The sequence below is a fragment of the Callospermophilus lateralis genome, chromosome 1 (genome assembly GCF_048772815.1).
Source record: "Callospermophilus lateralis isolate mCalLat2 chromosome 1, mCalLat2.hap1, whole genome shotgun sequence".
In the NCBI taxonomy this organism is placed as follows: Eukaryota; Metazoa; Chordata; class Mammalia; order Rodentia; family Sciuridae; genus Callospermophilus; species Callospermophilus lateralis.
Window position 1 is genome coordinate 170,061,785 of NC_135305.1, and position 23,336 is coordinate 170,085,120.

At 48.9% G+C, this 23,336-nt stretch overlaps 1 protein-coding gene across 2 annotated transcripts in view; it reads left to right on the forward strand.

The window, feature by feature from the left end:
* Window positions 1–21,271, forward strand: part of Prickle2 (prickle planar cell polarity protein 2) — a 324,927-nt gene extending 303,656 nt beyond the window's left edge. For both annotated transcript variants that reach the window (XM_076869411.1, XM_076869510.1), the window contains one exon: window positions 19,446–21,271. In XM_076869411.1, the coding sequence (XP_076725526.1) occupies window positions 19,446–20,323 (878 nt within the window). In that variant the 3' untranslated portion in view covers window positions 20,324–21,271. The remainder of the gene's footprint in view (window positions 1–19,445) is intronic.
* The last annotated feature ends 2,065 nt before the right edge of the window (window positions 21,272–23,336 follow it).

The window sequence follows — 23,336 nt, forward strand, 5'->3', positions numbered from 1 at the left end:
AAAGCAATACCCCAAGATTCCAGTTTAGCTGGTCTGGCATTTGGCCTAAGTGAGGCACCATATTAGCACCACCACCACCATCACCCCCTGCCCCAAAAAAGAATAATTCCACCAGGTGGACAAGACTGAGAAGCACTGATAAGGCAAATGCAAATTGCTCATTGGGTGTCTATTTTTCTAGCTCCTGGGATAATGTATGGGTAATTTTGCTTCTAGTGCCCCAGTTTGGTTCTGTCTGTCCGTCCGTTTGACATTGCAGTAGCCAAGGGCCGAAGTGGAAAAGTCAAGGGAGCACTCACTACTGTCAGAGCGATGCTCCTCATTTTGGAGATGAGGGAACGGAACTGAGGACCAGAGTTCAAGGTCACCTAGCTGGTGAATGGAGAGCAGGGCTGTCTTGTCCGTCTCCACCTTGAACCTCTACTCCTGACTCCCCTCTGTGAATTAAAAGCTCTTACAAGGCGGAGGCTCTTGGTGACAACAGTTCTCGATATTGGCTGATCAAGGGGGCTGACACGGCTCCAGCCTTTCTATGATGGGAAGGTCCTCCAGAGAGACATCAGTAAAAAAAAAAAAAATTAAAAAGGTCCAGGTCTGCCAACTGCCTGGAAGCAGCTTTAATAATGAGCGCACGCTTCTTTCAACGTTGGCTTCCTTTCCTCACAGCTTTCCAGGCCCTGGGGCACCCCAGCAGCCAGGGACCAGCCCAGGCTCAGCCCAGGCTTCCTCGGCAGCTGCCTTTGCAAGATTAGAGTCCCCAGCTGGATGGGTCTCCCCACTTCTTCCTCCTGCCTGTCTCTAAAGAGCGAGAGCCTCTGCAGTTCTGTCTTCAACCCCAAGGATGCAGCTGAGTGCTTCTCAAGCCTTTTTATGAATGAATGAATGACTGATTGAACGAACACATGAATGAATGAACAAGGTGCACTATCTTTTTAATAAGCCAGACTCAAGTCTCTGCTGGTTCTGTCCCTCCTGAGTTTCTGGTTCCTTTTTTTTTTTTTTTTTTTGTACCAGGGCTTGAACTCAGGGGCACTTAACCACTGAGCCACATCCCCAGCCTTTTTATATTTTATTTAGAGACAGGGTCTCACTAAGTTGCTTAGGGCCTCGCTATGTTGCTGAGGCTGGCTTTGAACTCACGATCCTCCTGCCTCAGCCTCCTAAACTGCTGGGATTACCTGCGTGCACCACCAAGCTCAGCTTAATAGATTTTTTAAAGCATTCCTCCCTCCCTCTGCGGTTCTTCTCTGGTTGGGGACAGCCTGGCCATTCCACTCCCCACTTTGCTTTGAACTTTATCCAGTTAGCGGTAGAAGTGGAATCTGTCTTCAAAAGTTGCCTTTGGCTCGTGGAGAAGTTCAGTTTCTACACTGTCCCAGCTGTAGTAACCCAGTCACTCTGGGGTGGATGAAGCAGGTGGGTGCCATTGGTCCTGCTCCTCCTTCATGGGTGCTCTGAGACCATGCCAGCCCTTTCTGCAGCCTGAGTGCTGTTCCTCCCGCTCCTGCCCAGCCTCTTCCACCACCAGCACCAACCACCTCATCACTACAAGGTGGAGGGCTGTTTGCACGGGAGTGGCCCAGCTGCTGTGAACAGGGAAGAGGCAGGGCTCTTTGGAGGGACTGATCAGACGTTTGGTGGCAGCTGTTCTGTTATTGTCCCCTGCCTGAGCCCATATCCCTTGTGGAGAGTTCCAGTTCTGTCATACCACTGCCCTCTTCCTGATCAGCAACTCATTAGAAGTCTGTTTTGGAGACCTACAGTCACAGCATGGGACCAAGAGAGAAGTCAGGATTCCAGGGTTGGTTTTGCAGTCACCATCAGCATTGTGGCCTGGTGCCAGAGGGCAGGCAGAGAAGCTGTGGCTCAGGGCTTAGGCCTCCAGCCGGGCCAACCAGGACTGAAACGTTCCCTGGGTGATCTGGGTGCCCCGCAGCCTCTCTGACCCTCAGAATCCTCTTTTTATATTATCATTATTATTTTGGTACTGGGATTGAACCCAAGGGTGCTTAACCACTAAGCCTTATCCCCAGCCCTTTTAAAAATATTTTATTTAGAGACAGGGTCCCACTGAGTTGCTTAGGGCCTCGCTAACTTGCTGAGCCGGTTTGAGCTTGCAATCCTCCTTCTGAGCCACTGGGATGTCGGGCAGATGCCTAGAATCCTCTTTACATATAAGAGTAACAGTACCCACTGTAACTGGATGAGACAAAGGGGAATGAAGGGAAGGGAGGGGATGGGAATGGGAAAGACAGTGGAATGAATGGGACAGAACTTTCCTGTGTTCATATGTGAACACACGACAGGAAAACTCCACATCATGTCCAACCATGAGAATGGGAAGTTGAGTTGTAGTCCATGTATATATGATATGTCAAAATGCACTCTACTGCCAAGTATATCTAAAAAGAACAAATTCTTTTAAAAAATTTTTTTTAAATGGAATCTCAGAGAAGTTAAAAAATCTGCTAACATCACATGGCTAAGGAGAGAGGTGGCTGGGCCCCAGAGCCTCTGATGGCCACAGTGACCTGTTCTGCAGCTCTGCTTGGCCAATTGCAGTCTCCTTGCAGCGTCTTCTTATAACTGGCTTCAAGGGCAGTGGGGCCTTTCTTTGAGTTCAGAGCTTCAAGGTCAAGGGTGGTTAGAGATGGGGTAGTTTGAAATGCCTTCCGGATCTGCAGCGCCTGTCCTGGCTTCTGGACCTCCCTGTGTCGGGGGTTCGCAGTTGCAGAATAACTCGGTGCCCTGAATAACTTAGTGTGAAAATCGGGGAGGGTTTTTTTCTTTGCCACACCTCAAGGTCTCCCAGAAGTGATAGGCCTGGTGCTAAACATCCTCATCTCAGACACAGTGTCAGCCCAAGAGACAGCTTCTAGCACTCTTGGGGAAGGCCGAGGGAGACATGGTAAAAGAATGGATGAAGAGAATGTGGAATGTATACACAATGAACCTCTAACTTTTTCCATTATTTATTATTTTCTCTAATTACAAACAAAAGTCATTTCCTAAAAATTGCAGAACAGCAGAAATATATGTATACAAATTAAAATTGTCCTATTACCCGCCCCCATCATCTTTTCCTTTGTTTGTGGGTATCTATTGACAATTATATTTTAAAAACAAAAAGTCATGCTGGGTGTGGTGGCTCACCCCTGTGATCTCAGTGGCTCAGGAGGCTGAGGCAGGAGGATCCCCAGTTCAAAGCCAGCCTCAGCAACTCAGTGAAGCCCTACGGACTTAGCGAGACCCTGTCTCAAAATAAAAAATATTTTAAAAGGGCAGGAGATGTGTCTCAATGGCTAAGCACCCCTGGAATCGGTTCAATCCCTAGTACCCCAAAAAAAGTCACACAATTTTTTTGTTTTTGTTTTTACTGTTTAGTGCCTTTTGCTGAACAGTGTACCTTGCTCATTATTCTCTCTTGACATGTAAAGCTACAAGTCATAATAAAACATAGAGCTGTATGTTTTATTATGCCTGTTAGTCACTTTTTTTGTCATTGTGACCAACATATGTGACAAGAACAACTCAGAGAAGGAAAAGTTTATTTTGGCTCATGATTTCAGAGGTTCTGTCCGTGGTGGGCCAGCTCCATGGCTCTGGGCCCAAGAATCGGCAGAACATCATGGTGGAAGGGAGTGGCGGAGAGAAGCAAGTCAGCTCATGGCAGCCGGCAAGCAGAGAGAGAAAGGGAGGGAGGGAGGAAGGGACCAGGGGCAGCTATAATGTAAGGCCACAGCCAGTGACCTCCTTCCTCCAGCCACACCCCACCTGCCTATAGTAAACCACCCAGTAGTCCATTCAGCTGTCCATGGATTAATCCATTTGCTGGATTAATGCACTGATGGGGTCAGACCCCTAATCATGGCCGAAAAGCCCCCCTTCTGGATCCTGGGGATGGTGCTTTCAACACGAGCTTTTGGAGGACACTTCATGTTGTAAGCCTTAATAGTCCCTCTCCCCTATTGCTGGACCCCTTTTCCAATTTGTGGCTATCACAGCCTGCGCTTTGGTGGATAGCTTTTTACTGTGTGAGAGTGCTTGGTCACGTGCATCCACAGCATCAACTCCCATAGGGTCACTGGAACAGAGAGTCTGCAGTTGGGAATTGGTATTGATGCTGCTAAAGCTGTCAGTCCTACAGACTGGATCAACTGCATTCTGATCACAAGTGTAGTAGGAGCTCTGAGTCGTGCGGTTGTCAGAACAACGCCCTGCTGAGGACAAGGCTCCACAGCCTGCCCAGAGTGGTCACCCACAGGCTCTGATATTTGGGGGTTTTAAGCATTCGCACAGCAGAGGTGACTCGTTGGCCCAAGAGTTGGAGCCGTACCAAGTCCAGTCCTTCTCTTCAAGGTCTCGCATCCCGTTGGGTTCCTCAGATGCCAGCCATCTGAACGGTCTCCGGGGGTAGCTGGGTTGCTGTCCACCCTGGCTGAGGACAGCCTCACCTCTCTTGGTGTGGGTTGGCACAGACGTCACATTTAGTGACAGGAGCCTGGGAATTAAGTCATCAGTCTTCCCCAGCCAAGATCTGCTGGGAGGAGGAACACAAATCGTCCTGGAAATCCTGCATCTGACAGCGGCCCAGGGCTTGGCAGGTCACCGAATCCTCACACCTTGCTTGGCACAGGCTCGGCAGAGTGACATAACTGAGAGCTTTTCAGGCTTTGAATTCCAAGGTCGTCATAGGGAGAGGACCTGGTGCTAGGGACCTGATTATGTATTCATACCCAAGTGACTTCAAGGCAGTAATTGGACAGTTTTAGAGATCAAAATCTCCTGGAGAGCTTATTAAAATTGCAGATTCTTTATTCTTTATTTTTTATCTGTTCTTTTTACTTATATAACAGTGGAGTGTATTTTGACATATCATATGTACAAGGAGTATAATGTCCCATTCTTGTGGTTGGACGTGATGTGGGGTTTCCCTGGTCGTGTGTTCATATATGAACACAGGAAAGTTCTGACCCATTCACTCCACTGTCTTTCCCGTTCCCATCCCCCTCCCTTCCCTTCATGCCCCTTTGTCTCATCCAATGAACTTCTATTCTTCCCTCTCATTTCCCTTATTGTGTGTTAGCATCTGCATATCAGAACATTTGGCCTTTGGTTTGAGGGATTGGCTTATTTCACTTAGCATGAGAATCTCCAGCTCCATCCATTTACCTGCAAATGCCATCATTTCATTCTTCTTTAAGGCTGAGTAATATTCCATTGTGTATATGCCCCACATTTCCTTTTTCCATTCATCTGTTAGGGCATCTAGGTTGGTTCCATAGCTTGGTCATTGTGAAGTGATAAAATGCAGATTCTTGAGCCCCTTGCCCAGAACTTCTGATTCCGTGGGTCTGGGGATAGGACCAGGGAACCTGCAGTGGAGCAAGCAGCCCAGTGATTCTGGCACCCAAGAGGTGCCAAGACTGTGCCCCAAGGTGAGCCTTGGCCACTGGGTCAGAAATTTCTGGAGGCAAGTGCCAGCTCGCAGGCTCTTGAGACCTGGTCATGAGTTTAAACTAATAAAAGACAATGATGTAGGTAATCTTGGATTTGGGGTTCTTTTTCTCCTTTTATTTCTGTCGACAACTCTCCAACATGTTTCCTGTCCAAGGACCACCTCAGTATTTCTGGTTCTGACCTCTCTGGCAACTTCCTGCCAACTCCCCTTTCTCTCCCTGCACCCCCTTCAAGTCTGTCAGACCTGACTCTGCCACCTGCCTTACCTGGGCTATTCCCTGAAGAGACGCCTGGCAAGCCACCCTCACTGTCTGAGGACACCTTTGAGCAGATGCTTAGTCAGTTTTTTCCCTGCTGTGACTAAAGGACCCAACCAAAACAACTGCAGAGGAGGAAGAGTTTATCTGGGGGCTCACAGTTTCCGAGGTCTCAGTCCACAGACAGCAGGCTCCATCCCTCAGGGCTGGAGGGGAGGCAGGACATCATGGAGGAAGAGTGTGGTGGAGGGAAGCAGCTCACAGGGTGACCAGGAAGCAGAGAGAGACTCCACTCTCCAGAGACAAAGAGAGACCCCAAAGCCACGCCCCCAATGCCCCCTCCTCCAGCCACACCCACCTCCTCCAGCCACCACCCAGTTAATCCCATCAGGGGTCCATTCACTGGTTGGGTTAAGGCTCTCAGAACCCAGTCTCCTCTCCTCTGGACCTTCCTGCACTGTCTCACATGTGAGCTTTTGGGGAATGCCTCACATCCAAACCAGAACATCGGGAAATGGGACACCACAGGCTCAGCTGAAAGGCTATGGGGACTTTGCTGGTAAGAGTCCAGAAGAGCAGAAAGGCAAAGCTGGGAGGGAGAGGGGCCGCTTTGGGACCCCCCTGGTGTCTTGCAGCAGAATGACCTGCTACCCAGGCCCCATGGATGGGGAACAGACGACACATGGAATTTCACAAATGGATGAAAAATTCAACTGAGGAAAAAGAGCCCTGGCCCATCAGGCCAGGCAGGACCAGGGGCAGGCCACCCAGACACCCCTGTAGCAACATGATTTAAAGACATTCAAGCAAGAATATAGCACACCTGTAGTCCCAGGTGTGGAGAAGCTGAGGCAGGAGGATAGCAAGTTTGAAGCCAACCTGGACAACTTAGTGAGACTCTGTCTCAAAAAAAAAAAAAAAAAAAAAAAAAAAAGCCAAGGATATAGCTCAGTGACAGAGTATCCCTGGGTTCAATCCCCAGTGAATGAATAAGCAAGCAAAAGAATAAAAGAGCACAAATCAACCAGGAATCAAGGACTATTTTAGGGAAATATGCTTAAGAAGCAAAATCTATGCTAAGCCAGGTGCTGTGGTACATGCCTGTCATCCCAGGGGCTTGGGAGGCTGAGGCAGGAGGATCAGGAGTTCAAAGCCAGCCTCAGCAACTTAGCAAAGCCCTAAGCAACTCAGGAGACCCTGTCTCTAAATCAAATATGAAAAAGGGCTGGGGATGTGGTTTGGTGGTTAAATACCCTTAGGTTTTATTCCTGGTACCAAAAAAGAATTCATGCTATGAAGCAAAGTCCATGATTAACAAAATATACAACTCACAAGTAAAGATGAGGAGCCTTTTACTGATTTTTTTTTTTTTTTTTTTTTTTTTTTTTTTAAGCTTTAGGCTCCATTTGCCTCTGCATAAACTGTTTAGAGAAACTGGGCAGAAATTTTAAACAGATATGTTTGGATTTTCACAGGAAATAGTGTTGGTAAACCAGTTATTTCCCAAAATGTGACTTTAAGAGTTCTGGGGTGGGGCTGAATGCGGGAGGGGTCACTCATACTTGTTTTCAAAGTATGAGTAACAATGCATTTTCCTTTGATGGGGGGATACCAATGATTGAACCCAGGGGCACTCGACCCCTGAGCCCCATCCCCAGCCTTATTTTGTATTTTATTTTGAGACAGGGTCTCCCTGAGTTGCTTAGGACCTCTCTTTTGCTGAGGCTGGCCTCCAACTTACAATTCTCCTGCCTCAGCCTCCGAAGCCACTGGGATTATAGGTGTGAGCCACCACACCCAGCCATTTTCTGTCTTCTTCCTGAAAAGTCCTCCTCCATTTAAGCCGATTTTTGAGTGGTCCTCTAGAAATTCCCGGACTTCCTTGCTTACACAATCCTTCTTTGCATACTCCAGAGAGGATGCTTTGGAAAGGCGTCAGTCCCTCGTAACCATGTCAGTGCGGAGCTCTGCAGGACACTCCGGGTGCGCAGCGCCCTGTGGGTGAGCAGCTGCTTGCTCCATCTGGGAAGAGAGGGAGCCCAGCCAAACCCGCCAGCCTCGGGAAGCCAGGGGAAGGGCAAAGGGGGCTCAGCCAGGCCCTGGAGACTCAGAGCAGCAAAGGAAGTTCTGTGGCCCAGTCCGACATGTCCTGCCTTCTGGGAACTCTGCAGTCCTGGCTTGTCGGTGCCCTGGCAGAGGCAGGGTGATCGGTTGGTGGCAGGTTCACTTCTGCTGATGAGAAAGAGAACAGACAAAAACAGGGTGAAACCCAGCCAGGCCTTGTCTCCTGTTAGTGTTTGCATGTGAGGTGTCCCCAGAGCTCCTGTGTCAAAGCAGGGACGTTCAGAGGTGAGGTGATTGGATGGGAGAGCGCTCACCTAACCGCTTCGTGCTAGTTTGAATGGACTGACTGGGTGGTGACTGCAGGCACACGGGGTGGCTGGGGGAGGTGGGTCACCAGGGATGTGCCCTGAGGAATACACCTTCCTGTGGCCCCTTGGGTTCCCTCTGTCTGCTCCCTGGCTGCCATGAGTGAGGCTGGCCTCTCCCCCGACTTCCCTCCGCCATGATGTCCTGCCCCACCTTGGGCCCAGAGCAATGGACGTAGCCAACCTCAGAATAAACCTCTGAACTGTGAGCCAAAGCCAGCCTTCCTGCTCCAGGCTGTTCCTGTGGGGTGTTCGGTCACAGTGCCACCAAGCTGCCTAGCTCATCTCCCTGGATGTTAGTTTCTCTGGCTCCAGAGCAGAAGCGGGGACTGTTGCATGATCAGGTACAGCCCACCCCACCCCCGGCTGGTCTACACACCGTCCTCAGTGTGCTTCGAGGAACCAGGGGTGCCACACTTTCCTTCCAAACTCCTGAGATAAAGGAAAGCACCCCCTAATTCTTGCAGTTCCAAAAGTGGTGCATGCAACAGTTGTCTCAGCACCTTCTGGGAGCTCATTAGAAATTCACACTCCTGGGCGCCCCCCCCTTAGATTCAGTGGCCCCCAGTCTGGGTTTTAAGAAGATCCCTGGGTGGTTTGCATGTCTGGTGAAGGTCGAAAAGTGGCTGCTTAGAAAGTCCCGGAGACAGGATTCAGTCCCTGTCTCTGTCATTTGACCCCCACCTCACCCATCACCCTGGGCAAAGGGCCCATCTTGGTCCTGTGTTCATTTCTTCTTCCGTCAGATGAAGGGCCACCGCTGGCCTCCCCAGGCTTCTGGAGACGCAGTGAGCTTTATATTCTGGGAAAGTGTGAGAAGCCCTCTAAATGCAAATGGACGATAAAAGCAGTAATGATTACCAGGAAAATTAATTCTTACCTAAGAGTTTTTATTCCACAGTTTATAGATACTTGTGGGGGGGGCAGGTCCTGGGGATTGAACTCAGGGGCACTTGGCCACTGAGCCACATCCCCAGACCTTTATGAATGTATTTTATCTAGAGACAACTTAGGGCCTAGATCCAGCCTGTTCTCTGCTATAGAATTGCTCCTGTTGCCCTCCCGGTGGCTTCTGTCTGCCTGGGAAGTGTGCTCTGCTGAGTCTGCTGTCTTCCCTGTACAGTGAGGGGTCACCTCAAAGGGCTGTGTCCCCCGGTGGCTGGCCACAGCACGGCTTCCTCAGCAGTCTTTGAAGGAACGAAATGGTCTCCGGCCCTTGGCTCCCTGCTCTCTACCCCGGGGGACCATTTACTTCTGTCACCACGTAGTCAAGTGTCTCCTGAGCAAATACTCCAGTGCTCGTGTGCCTGTTGACTCGGGCTAATGGATTCTAGAAGTCAGCATGGGTCAGTGTGAGCCCAGAGCAAACGCTGTCAGATTGTCTTCAACTGCTTTGAATTTCCTGTGCATCCTTTCAATTAGCAATAGGCTCTGTGACAACACAGCCAGAGTCCCTCCGCCCCAGGAGCTGAGCAGCCCTAGTTAAAATCAACTCCATGTAGTTCAAATGGATTCCACATGTTTCCAAAAGATGTCCCTACCTTCACTTTTCCGAGTCTGATTTATTTGTTTGTTTTTTGTACCAGGGATTGAACTCAGGGACACTCGACCACTGAGCCACATCCCCAGCCCTATTTGGTATTTTATTTAGAGACAGGGTCTCACTGAGTTGCTCAGGGCCTTCCTAAGTTGCTGAGGCTGGCTTTGAACTTGCGATCCTCCTGCCTCAGCCTCCCGAGCGCCTGGGATTACAGGTGTGTGCCACCCTTCCTGGCTGAATCTCTCTTTATCGGAGTAACTGGTTTACCAGGAAGTGATAAAGGAATGAATAAGTCTGGGGGATAGAAAAGAGGAGACCTGGTTTAAGGCTAAGTTGTGAGGGTGTCCTGTTGGTACTGAAGATTGAACCCAAGAGGGCTTTATTAGTGAGTCACATCCCCAGCCCTTTTGTATTTTAGACAGGGTCTCTCTAAATTGCTGAGGCTGGCCTCAAACTTGCAGCCACTGTGCCCAGCGAGGCTTGTCCCTGTAACTATACTGGGTCTATACCAGAAACGTCACAGCATCTCTAGTTCCACTGGGAGGCTGATCCCTCCCCAGGGGGCTGGTACAAGGCAAATCCCTCCAATGAAGGCTGCTAGAAAAAACAAAGCTCCAATTGTTGGGAAAACTGAAATAACCTATGGGCCTCTCTGGCACCAGCTGGTTGTAAAGAAGCTATTTAGTTGGGGCTGGTGTTCTGGAGCAGTCAGGGACAAGGAAGCAGCCCCTGGGGAGATGGGGGGAGATGGGGACAGGCTGGAGGAGGGACAGGCTGTGAAGCCACCTCCCACTGCTATCCCTGGAGCAGCTGACAGAAAAGTGCTCCATGGTCTGCCAGCACTTGGACCCCAGGAGCAGATGGTGCATGAAAACTGCCCTTGATTTAGGGTCTCTGGCCACTGGGGAGACACCAGACAGGCTGGTGATCAGGACTGAGGATTTAAAAGCTTCAAACAGGCCCAAGAAATAAGTCAGTGAAGGCCTTAACTCCAGGGATTTTTTTTTTTTTTTTTTTTTTTTTAATATTTTCGAGACAGGGTCTCCCTGAGTTGCTTAGGGCCTCCCTAAGTTGCTGAGGCTGGCTTTGAACTCTCAATCTTCCTGCCTCAACCTCCTGAGCCACTGGAATACAGGTGTGAATCACCTCACCCAGCAACCCCAGGGAATTCTTGAACCCATTGAAGGAGTCAGGGGGTTTGTTGGGAGGAGTTAAGAGAGAAAATAACCTGGCCGCCCCCTGATTTAGGTGACATGCCACCACCAACCTCATGGCACATACCAATCCTTTGGTGGGGGTGAGGACACCCTGGAGTCCTCGGGATCATGTTTGCAGTTGGATCTGTCTTATCCACTGCCCCTCTTGGGCATCTGGAAGCGGAGTCCCCTTCACCTCTGGTCAGTAGCAGCTCCAGGCTCCCTTAGAGCCCCGGTTCACAGTTCAGAATGACTTTGGCAATGTCTAGAGACATTTTGGGTTTCACAACCGGGATGCCTAGTGGCATGTAGCCAGTAGAGCCCAGGAACATTAACAGATATCCTAAAGTGCACAGCACAACCACTCTGACAAAGAATCGGTGGACCCAAGATGTCCATGGTACCAGGGCCGAGAAACCCGGTATCTATCTCCAAGGGCAAGAGGTTCCAGTGTCCTGGAGCAGAATCACCTTCAGTTGTAAAGACAGTTTTCCCTGAATAGTGACTCTCCTGAGCGTGGGCATCCCCAGGGGGTCTGGTTCAAGTGCAGGTTCAGAGTCTGCAAGTCCTTTGCCTACCTGGGAGCCCACCCTTTCAGCCAGCTCCCCGCATGACATTGCCACGGCCGCTGGTCCCCAGGCCTGTTTGAGTGGCAGGGCATCCTCTGTGTGCACCTTCGCCCCTCCCTCTCTGTCCACCCTCACCCGCCAGCCTTCGCTGTCCTCTTGGTTAGAACCATTCCCTGCCTGTCACCAAGCAACATGGAGTTGAACTCCACAGCCCAGGTGACAGTTTCTGTCCAGCTGGTGCCAATTTGAAGTTCAGGGTGTCGATGAAATCAACTGACTTAACTGGAATAAAAGACCCCCAGGGACCTAGTAGGTCTCCCCCCACAGCTTCAAACAAACAGACCTGCACCTTGGGCCTCCCTGGCCTGGTCTGAGACCAGCAATGTGGAGCCCATGACTTTGGGGACACTCAGGCTTGCCACTGGGTGTCAAGCCCCTCACTGACAGTCCAGTGCCACAAAGTCCTTACAGGCTTTGCAGATCATCTCTGTCACTATGACTCAGCTCTTCAGAGCAGTCGTGGGAGATATGCAAATGAGTGGGCGTGGCCGTGCGCCTGAGAAACTTCTTTTATAAAATGGGGCAGTGACCAGCAAGCATGGGCCTGGGAGCAGAGGTCGGCCAACCCCTGTTCTGAACAATTCCCTCTCCTCGTGTCTGTACTTGCGCACCATCTCTCTTTAAAATCATCTCTAGTGCATCGTGTCTCTACCTCCACAGAGGGAAAAAAATCACACAGGGAAACCTTACGGGCAGCTCCATCATCAGCCGAGATGTAAATGGCCCGAGGGCAAAGGAAGCAGGCTTTCTGCCTTTTACTGCACAGAAATGCAAAATGTGAACACATCTTTAAAGTTGGCAGAAACGCTGCTCCCTGTCTTCCCAAACCAATTTTTATTTTTTTCTCAAAGAGCAGGACAAGACAGGATAATAAATAAAGAGCAGAAAGTCGTGCCCATAGGGCTGCCTTTAAATTCCAGTCTGCGTTCCCTCCCTGTCTCCAGCGCCTGCCTTCTGCTCGCAGCATCCGTGGGGGAGGGGAGCCCGGCAAGGCTCGCCTTTCTCCTCCCTCCAACCCAGAACATTCTATGAAGGCCATTGATTTTTCTCTCCTTTGCCAGTAACCAGGAGAACTCCTATTTGTAGAGAGGGGGGGACACTGCTCAGGCAGAAATGCTGGTGTCACTTAAAGCACCCCCCAGATGCACCGTTGTGTTGACAGTTGAACCAGGGGGACCGGCCGGCTGAATTCAACACTGACCTCTCCTTGATGCAGCAAGACCAAGGGGCCTGCGGGAAACAGCGTGCCTCTGTGTACATGGACATTTGTGTACCTGCCCGCCACACTGACCCCTGGGACGAGGATAAATCAAGGCCCTTAGCTCTTAGCTCCCCGGTCACCACTGAGCCGCTCTCACAGAGCTGCTTACTTGGAGAGGAGAATTCCCACTCTGTGAACACAGCACAGCTGCCCTGGAGACGGGAGAGCCTGCACCTTTGTCTCCTGGTGGTTGGGTGGCTTTCTCTGCCAGTGTTCCGCACCCATGAGGCCGGGTTTGTTTGGTTGTTGTGTATGTGTGTGTGTGTGTGTGTGTGTATATATATATATATATATATATATATATATATATATATATAGTAGATGGACACAACACCTTTATTTTATTTTGATGTGGTGCTGAGGATTGAACCCAGTGCCACACGCATGCTAGGCGAGCGCTCTACCACGGAGCCACAACCCCAGCCCCATGAGGCCAGTTTTAAATGTGGGGTCAAACTGTGTGCTACAGCCACAGCTTTCTGCACAATGTGGTAAGGATCTCTCTCTCTCTCTCTCACACACACACACACACTTGTGCATGGGTGCTTGTGTGCACACACCATTCTTGGGTAGCAAGAAAAGCAGAGTTTGCAGGACAGCAGAGGGACGTTTTGCAGCCCCATTGGGTCGGAATGTATTGATTGGCCATGTTTTGATGTGGAGTCTCTTTCTGCACAAGCACAGTGAAGAGTGAGAATGGAACTCCATCAGCCTAGGGAAGAAATCCCCAGCTGCAATTTGGAGAGACAAATTATTTGTACCTGAGGCTTTTATTCTAGAAACTATTACCATGCACTGGACTCTATGTGGGTCATTGTTCTTGGATCCATTCATCAATCATGCACTTGACAACAGTTATTTGCCTTTAAGGCTAGTAGCTGCGTATCAGATTTGGGGGGCATACTTTCTTTCGTTGGGGACTTTCAGGGAGTGCCTACTTTCTTCCTGCATTGTGTACACCAGATAGATGGGGCTAGCAAATAGGAACATGCATTTGTCCTCTTGCAATAAATGCCTAGCCAAGGAAAAGAAACAAAAACATCACACATGCATTACGGTGGTGAGGAATCTTAAAAAGGAAGAGTCTCTCCAGCTGTGATACTCAGATACTGTTCCTGTGCCTGCTGTGCCTGTTTGATTGATTGATAGATGCTGGGAATTGAACTCAGGGACACTTTATCACTGAGCCACATCCCCAGCCCCTTTTTTTTTTTTTTTTTTTTTTTTTTAGAGACAGGGTCTCACTGAGTTGCTTAGGGACTTGTTTTTGCTGAGTGAGAGTGGCTTTGAACTTGTGATCCTCCTGCTGCAGCTTCCTGAGCCGCTGGGATTACAGGTGTGCACTGCCAGGCTCACAATGCCTGTTTTATTGATACAGCTCAAGGCGTTTAAAAATGGCCACAAGTCACCCAGCCAGGAGGTGGCTGTCCAGTTCTTGCACAATTAAGGAGAGGGTGTTTCATAAGTTGGAGGGTAAGCTATACTAGTACTGCATCATCTTGGGGACATGAGAGTTGCTAATTTAAACTGATCTGTAGAGCTGAGGTTAATCAGGTTAAAGCATTTTTTCAGTTCAGGAGGATAAGCGTAAATCACACTTTCTTTGCCAGGCGGGGTAGCACATGCCTGTATTATCAGTGGCTCCAGAGGCTGAGGCAAGAGGATCAAGAGTTCAAAGCCAACCTCAGCAAAAGCAAGGCACTAAACAACTCAGTGAGACCCTGTCTCTAAATAAAATACAAAAGAGGGCTGGGGATGTGGCTCAGAGGTTGAGTGCCCCTGAGTTCAATCCCCAGTACCCCCACCACCACCAAATCACACTTTCTTTGACTTTAGAACTGGAAGAGCCCCCAAAATGAGCTATATAATGGTCAGCCAGAGACAATGAGACTAACAAGTGCAATCATTGTTCCTGAGGTTTAGATTCCTGCTCATCTGAATTACAACCCCGGGCCCACTCCAGGTCAGAGAGTGATGTCTTTGTCTAATCTGTTGGCAGCAAGAGAATCTGTTTGCCTTTATGCCACAAATATGCTAGTTCTGTGAAAGTGCAGAGAACAGGGGACAAGACCCCGGCTTCCGCGTGGATCCATTTAGCTTCAAACACACATACACCTAATGAGTCAGCGGGGCACAAATCCCTTAAAGTCAAGTGTACCCAAGAGTGGCCGGCTGGTGGGGTGGTGGCTAACTGACTGTGCTACTTTGCAAAGAGTGATCAGGTGGGCATCACTGAGAAGGCGCCCTCTATGGGGCGGACTTACAAACGGAAGTCAGTTGTGCAGAGGGGAGAGATTTTGGGGGAGGAGTGTGCTGTGGGTGTGTTGCAGCAGGAGGTGGGAGAGGACTGTGGGCTGAAGCAGAGTAAGGGGGCGTGTTGAGCCCGTGACGTTGCTGAGCCTAAGGGAGCCAAGTCACGTAGGGTCTTGAGTTCTGCAGAAAGACTCTGCATCTTGCCAATAATGAAATGAACCACAGAACCACCCTTTCCAGAGGCAAGTACCCACATATTACTCATCTTTGGACAAGATTAGCCTTTCTGTTCATGTGCCTGCTTGCAGAAGCCCCTGGAGGAACATGTTAGTGAATGAATCAGAGGAGACACTTCTCTCCCAATTGAGATCCCGTCCACAGGTCCCCCAGGGGAGTCGCTTAGGTTTAGGTAATACTGGCAGGAGATTCTGGATTGGAGCAAGGAGCCCTCTTGCTCTTGCCAGAATACTTTCCTTTTCCCTGGTGGCCAGGGGTTTCCAGGAGGCAGGAGCATAATCAGAGTGTGTATCACCGCCCCGCCCCCAGCAGAATGGAACCCGATCTTCTTCATGTTTACCGCTGCTGTGTGGTTTAGGAATCTGTTCACAGGCAGAATGTTCTCAGGTTTCACTGCAGGGCTCATAAAAAAGACACGTTCAGAAAAACAGCATGTTTGGGAATTGAGAGGATTTGCTAGGATGTTGAGACTAACCCTAATTCTACTCTTGGGTAGAAAGCCCTGCTGGGATCGTGGTGCCTACTGGGATAGCTTTTGTTTCTAAATGTGATTTGAAAGATCCTTTTTTTTTTTTTTTTGTACCAGGGATTGCACCCAGGGGTGCTTAACCACTAGCCCCATCCCCAGCCCTTTTGATTTTTTATTTAGAGACAGGGCTCAGTGAATTGCTTAGGGTCTCGCTGAGTTGCTGAGGCTGCCCTTGAACTTGGTGATCCTCCTGCCTCAGCCTCCCGAACTGCTGGGATCACAGGTGTGCACCACCCTGCCTGGTTTTCTTCCTTCCTTACTAGAGTTCATGAGTTCGGACTGTTCATCGTCTTAGCATGACACCCCCTCCTCTCCACCTCCAGATCAGGGGGCTCTGGGATTTATAGGTCAGAAATAAGCAGCAAGAAAGCAGGACTGGAGGACCTAACTCCTCTTGCCCTGACAATTACCCAGTGAATAATGAATTTAAAAAAAAAATAGAAATCACTGGGAGCCATGGTGCACACCTGTCTGTAATCCTAGGGGTTAGGGAGGCTCAGTCAGGAAGATCTCGCGTTCACAACCAGCCTCCGAACTCAGTGAGACCCTGTCTCTAAATAAAATGTAAGAAAGGGCTGCACATGTGGCTCAGTGGTTAAGCACCCACGGGTTCAAGAATCCTGGTACCAAAAACCCAAAAATATAGAAATTACTAGAAAATACACCATTTTGATAGAATACAGTCAGCCCTCTGTGTAGGTTTCATATTTTGGGGTTCAACCAGTCCTGGATTTAAAATGTCGCCAGGCCTACACTGTTTGTATCTGTATGGAAAATGCATGCCCTTTTTTCTTGCCATTATTTTCTACATAACATAACAAGACAATTACTTACAGGACATTTACAATTATAAATAATGTAGGGGGGAGACGAGCACCGGTTATGTTTTAGTCAGCTTTTTCACTGCTGTGACGAAAAGACACAAACAGAACAATTGAAGGGGAGGAAAAATTTATTTCAGGACTCACTATTTCCTAGATCTCAGTCCATAGACAGCAGGTTCCATTCCTCAGGGCTCGAGGGGAGGCAGGACAGCATGGAGGAAGAGTGTGGTGGAGGGAAGCAGCTCACATGGTGATCAGGAAGCAGAGAGAGACTCCACTCTCCAGAGACAAATAGAGACCCCAAAGCCACGCCCCCAAGGCCCCCTCCTCCAGCCACACCCACCTGCCTCCAGCCCCCACCCAGTTAATCCCATCAGGGGTCCATTCACTGGTTGGGTTAAGGCTCTCACAGCCCAGTCATGTCTCCTCTGGACCTTCCTGCACCGTCTCACACGTGAGCTGTTGGGGTCCACCTCACATCCAAACCATGACAGGTCATATGCAAATGCTATTTCCTTTTATACAAGGAACTTTGGTATCCAAGGATATCCTGCATACAGAGGGACCACTGAGGTTTCTCCAGGTGCAAATCCAAAATTGAAAAATTGACTCTCACAAACATGGCTTTATTGTTATACTATTTTGTTGATGTGTAACTTTCATAAAATGAAGCAGACAAACAAGACTATACCTTAGTGTAGTGTAGTCTTCACTTCCATCCTTCTGTTTCCTCCAGGTCTAGCTCTAGAACAATTCTAGTGTTCTAGAAGCTTCCCTGGTGTCTCCTCTCCCTCACTTCTTTCACTTGGACAGCTTTCACTTGTTCTTAAGCTTCTAATAGATGAGAAGCATAGCATGCACTCTTCCTGTGACCTCTGCATTTTCTGTGAAATGCATCCATGTTGCTGGGTGCAATAGCCCATTCTCATTGTTCTGTGGGAGTCCATCATATCAAGGTCTCTCCAGATAATTCCCAATTTTATCTAGATTTAAAACAATTACATCATATGGATACACTATTACCTTTTGATTTATTTATTTTTATTTATTGCTTTTAGATACACATGACAGTAAACTGTATGTTGAATACTATGTATACATGGAGTATAGATAGCTTCCCATTCTTGTGGTTGGCCATGATGTGGAGTTTCCCTGGTCGTGTGTTCATATATGAACATAGGAAAGTTCTGTCCCATTCACTCCACTGTCTTTCCTGTTCCCATCTCCCTCCCTTCCCTTCATTCCCCTTTGTCTCATCCAGTGACCTTCTGTTCTTCCCTCCCCCACTCCCTTATTGTGAGTCAGCATCCACACATCAGAGAGAATATTGGGCCTTCGGTTTTTTGGGACTGGCTTATTTCCCTTAGCATGATAGTCTCCAGTTCCATCCATTTACCAGCAGATGCCATCATTTCATACTTCTTTAAGGCTGAGTAATATTCCAAAGTGTATATGTACCACATTTTCTTTATCCATTCATCTGTTGAAGGGCACCTAGGTTGGTTCCATAGCTTAGCTATTGTGAACTGAACTGCGTCAACATTGATGTGGCTGTGTCACTGTAGTGCCCTTTGGGTATATGCTGAGAAGTGGGATAAAGGGGTCAATGAAGACACTATAATTTTAAAGAAATAACCTCACATTCATTGAAGAGTTGCAAAAAGAACAAACACTGCCCATGTTATACTCTTTACCTAACTTCACCTGTTAACCTGTTAACTTCTTGTTCAACATCCCAGTGAATAATAGATTTTTTAAAAGATAGAAAATACAACATTTGATAGAATATACTCTTCTTCTTGAAATAACTTCTTTGTTCTTTTGTGTTCAAATGCACACGTGCACACACACACACACACAACTTATATCTGTGCCGTTTGAAAGAAAGCTATGTTCATCTGGGCCATGTCCTTCTGGGTGTGATTCCCGGGTCTTCATCTCAGGTTTGCCAGAAGCTCATGTGACAGCACTTGGGATATAGAGGCCCACTGTTTGGAGTACCTGCTCTTAGTGATCATTGTCACTGCAAAGTGCCTCCCCCCGCCCCTGATAGAAAGATGTCCCAGGGTTCCACTCACATTTTCTGACTCCTAGGGACCCATTATCACCCTGGAGTAGTGATTTACTGAGCAGGCTAAGAGAGGAAACATCTCTTTATCTACACTACAGAGTCACTTAATGTCCAGTGCATTTGAGACAGAGGTTACCTGCTACTTAGGGACAGCAGGTGCACTAAGAAAGAAGTGAACTGGTCCGGTATCATGGAACTGGATTCTAGGCTGGGCATTATCCAGAACAACTTGGGTCTGGCCCGGTTTCCATAGCTTAGTTTCTTTATCCAAAATATCTTATGGAACTATCCCTAGAGGAGTTCATTGAAGTGCTTTATAGAGTGAAATTGGAAACAGGAAACATCACACATAAGATACACAGTGGGCCAGGCCCAGTGGCTCACGCCTGTCATCCCAGCTGCTGGGGAGGCTGAGGCAGGAGGATCCTGAGTTCAAAGCCAACCTCAGCAAATTAGTGAGACCCTATCTCTTAATAAAATACCAAAAAAAAAAAAAAAATGGGGTGGGGGTGTTGGGGATGTAGGTCAGTGGTTAAGTGCCCCCTGAGTTCAACATACAATGGGCTCTTAATAACTGATGGGGAGGAATTAGCAACGTAATTAGCAACTAGTCTTGCGTTTTTAAGCGCGCATCCTCTCTAGGCGCCCAGAGCCCACGATCCCCCCTGCGTCCTCTGTGCCCTGGCAGTGACAGTGCCAGCCGGCCCCGTTGCCGCCCACTTGTACTAACCCCGCGGTCCTCTGCTCTGTCCCCGCCAGGCCTCTCTGCCGAAGGTGGCGCCAAACGCCAGGAGCACCTGTCCCGGTTTTCCATGCCCGACCTCAGCAAGGACTCGGGCATGAACGTGTCGGAGAAGCTGAGCAACATGGGCACGCTCAACTCGTCCATGCAGTTCCGCAGCGCAGAGTCGGTGCGCAGCCTGCTGTCCGCCCAGCAGTACCAGGAGATGGAGGGCAGCCTCCACCAGCTCGGCAACCCCATCGGGTACCGAGACCTGCAGTCCCACGGGAGGATGCACCAGAGCTTCGACTTCGACGGCGGCCTCGCGGGCAGCAAGCTGCCGGGCCAGGACGCGGTGCGGGCGCAGCCCCTGAGCGAACGCACCCGCAGGAGGACTACCCCGCGCGACGACCACCGGCGCTTCCGCCCCCACCGCTCCCGGCGATCCCGCCGCTCCCGCTCGGACAACGCCCTCCACCTGGCCAGCGACCGCGAGGCCATGTCGCGATTGAAAGAAAGGCCCTCCCTGAGAGCCCGCGAGGACTACGACCAGTTCGTGCGCCAGCGGAGCTTCCAGGAGAGCCTGGGGCAGGGGCCCCGAAGGGACCTGTACGGCCAGTGCCCGAGGACTGTCTCGGACCTGGCTTTGCAGAATGCGTTTGGGGAGCGCTGGGGACCCTACTTCACCGAGTACGACTGGTGTTCCACCTGCTCCTCATCCTCCGAGTCTGACAACGAGGGCTACTTCCTAGGAGAACCCATCCCCCAGCCGGCCCGCCTGCGGTATGTCACCAGTGACGAGCTGCTGCACAAATACAGCTCCTACGGCGTCCCCAAATCCTCCTCCACGTTGGGGGGCAGAGGACAGCTGCATAGCAGGAAAAGACAGAAGAGCAAAAACTGTATCATTTCCTAATAGGACGGGGGTCGGAGGGAACCGGGGCGATGGGAACCAAGAATGTACATTCAGAAACTTGCACTGTTTTCCATTTTAAAGCGCTTTGGGGGTGGGGGTGGTTCGTGGGGGGAGAAAAAGGGAGCGTTCTCAGCTGGAGGCAAGGTTACAGATGGACTCAATAGGTAGTCACAGTTCTTAGCATGTTGAATATCATGTGCACATTTCACGTTGGAAACACAATAGCGTCTATGGAGGCCCTTTCCCATCAGTCATGTGTTGAGTGGCTGCTTACGAGGTGACAAACCCTTTCCTGCTCGCTTATTTCCTCTCTGGTACTCTTACTTTTAGGACTCCCCCCACCCTTTTTTTTTCTTTTTCAGTAAGTAATTTGTTTATTAGCCAAGACCCAAGACTAAGTTATTTACATGTCCATTGTAAATGCATTGTAAATGAGAGTTCTGATAAAATATTTTTGTATTTTGTAATATCAAAGGAATTTCTATATCGTAGGACTCCGTGGGGTCTTTGCATGCTCATCTGGCCTTGTCTTTGAGTAGTTTTAAAAGGTGGCCCAGGACCACCCTTTTTTTTTTCCCCTATACAAATTTGTTATATGTCAGTGAGACCTTTTTTTCAAAGGAGTGTATTCAATCTGGCTTTTTGTGGCTGAAAAAAAAAAAAAAAAATTTACCCAAAGTATTTTATGCTCCATTTCATCTTAAGGAGCCATCCTTAAGCCCGCTCCCAACCTTGGTAGGATTTGTTCTCTACAAAGTGATAGTAGTTTTTTTTTTTCTTAATTGCAAATGTAACTTTTGCCGATTTAATCAACCAGTGTCAGTCAAGTTGCGTGAGAAATGCCATCCCTTACCCGGGAACATTGAAGTTGCTTAATATTGATCTATCCCTCGGGAAAAATTAAAGTGACCGTGAGTGGTGGTGCCGTTGTGTGCTGTCAGCATGACATTGTTCTGAATGTGGCATTATTTTTCTGGTGCTCCTGTTTCCTGGATCGTTGTATCTGCTTTCCTTTCCCAAGGCAGACAGAGCTGCTGCCGTCGTCGCCTGACAACCGGTTGTCCTCAGAGCAAATGAACTTAAGCGTTTAGATTCGAGGGATGGGATGGTTCTGAGGGGCTCTGGGAGCCAGGGTGTGTTGGATGTTGTGCTGGAGGAAGGCACAAAGCTGTTTGAGGACAGGAAGGTCAAGGTCAAGGTTAAGGTAGGAGGGGAAGAAGAAGTAAGGATATGAAAGAAGGACTTCCTCAGAGGAAATGGAGGGACAGTCCCCTTGTGCTTGCAGAGAGAAGCTGGTTCCCAAACGTAGTAACCTGAGTTCCCCAGGAAGGTCCAGCTGCTGAGATTTCAGGGTCATGACTTGGGGGGAAAACAAAACAAAACAGACTTTGTTGAAAGAGAGATTCCCATTTTGAACTTGGAGGGCTGTGGGTCAGACAGAAAGTGGGCTCTGAAGTAAGTTTGCTTAAAGAAGACATTTCACGGTTGTGCTGTTTATATAGTAAAATAAAACTTCCTGCCTGGCTTCAGTTAAAAACGAAGCACTTTTGCTCTTTCGTCCATTCTCCTCCACTCAGTGGATTGTGGCCATCAGAGTGACCTATCGGAGGACCCACCTTTACTGAGACGTACTGTCCATTTAGTACCTGGTGTGTGTGTCTCCGTGGCCATCTGCCATGGTGACGTGAGCGTGGTGGTCTCTTTGCTGTCGTAGTTAACATTTTCTAGTATTTTTAATGGAGAGAATGTGAACCACCGTGGCTTCTCAGACACCATCCCACGTGGGTCTGGGGTGGGGGGGAAGGAAGGCTGTAAAGGGCGTGGTCATGGCACTCCATTCAGGATGGATTAAAAAATAATTTGCTTTTCAGGTATTAATAAGACATTTGTCATTGTCACTGATTTTTTTTAAAAAAAGAGCAATGCAAATGTTGGTTGTGGCTGTTTTCCGCATGCTATCTTCATATCTAAATGCTTCATTAATTATCTGAGCCTCTGGAGAATTAACTCTATTAACGTTTGTATAGTAAGTTTGTAAACTGCTTGGCAAACCGATTAAGAAATAATGTACAATACCACACTACTTAAAGTGGTAGGTTTCTGGTAGAAATTGGGTGAGTCCTATTTGGCGTTTGGAGTTCCTTGATTGATCAGAATAAAAATGCATTTGTTGGGGGGGGGGGAGAAATAAAAAGAAGAGAGGAAAAGCAGATCGCTTAACTTAGCAAATGTTCAAAAATATATCTGTGCTCTGTGGCCCCAATTCCCATCAAAGAAATCTCCCAATAAAAGCGGTAGCTCTTACTTTTCCAAAAAAAGGCTTTAACCACCATCCGCCACAAAGAAGAAGGTGGCCGAGAAACTGATGTCTAATCAGGACCCAAAGGCACCTAGAGGTGAAGGTGATTCAGGTGTAGCTGTCCACAAGATCATCCAGGGATCACACTGGCCAGAGCTTAACGTTTATTATGAGACTCAGGCGTCAAGGTCAAAGTCTACTAGCAAGATCACCTCCTTTTCTTCCACCACGCCAGATTTCCTCCCTCGCTAAACCCAGCCAGGCGCCGTCAGGGAATGTCAGTAGAGGAAGCAGTTCCTCCCCATGATGGTGACATCACATTGGGACTTCCACCCATACGTGATGACTTACAGGTAACATCCCAGAATCTCACTCCCCAAACTTCTGTGAATTCTTTCCCTGAGCAAGAATTCGGGGTTCTCCTCTGAGTCCGCCATCATAGCCATCAGCTTTTACTGGTCACATTCCTCTGGCTGGCGGGGCCTGTGCTCACCTCTTAGAAGGTCACTTCTCTTCTATAGACTGGTTTTCAGAAGAGGAAGCCTTTCCCAGCTTTGCTCTCCTCCCTGATGCCTTGGTTACTTTCTTCCCCTGCCCCCCACTACCTCTCCTCATACTGGGCTTGTCATTTGGTCCCTGCAACGTTGGCGGTCAAGCCCTTTCCTACTGCTGCTAAATCCAGGAGCCACAGAACTGGCTCTTTTTCCAGGTCTG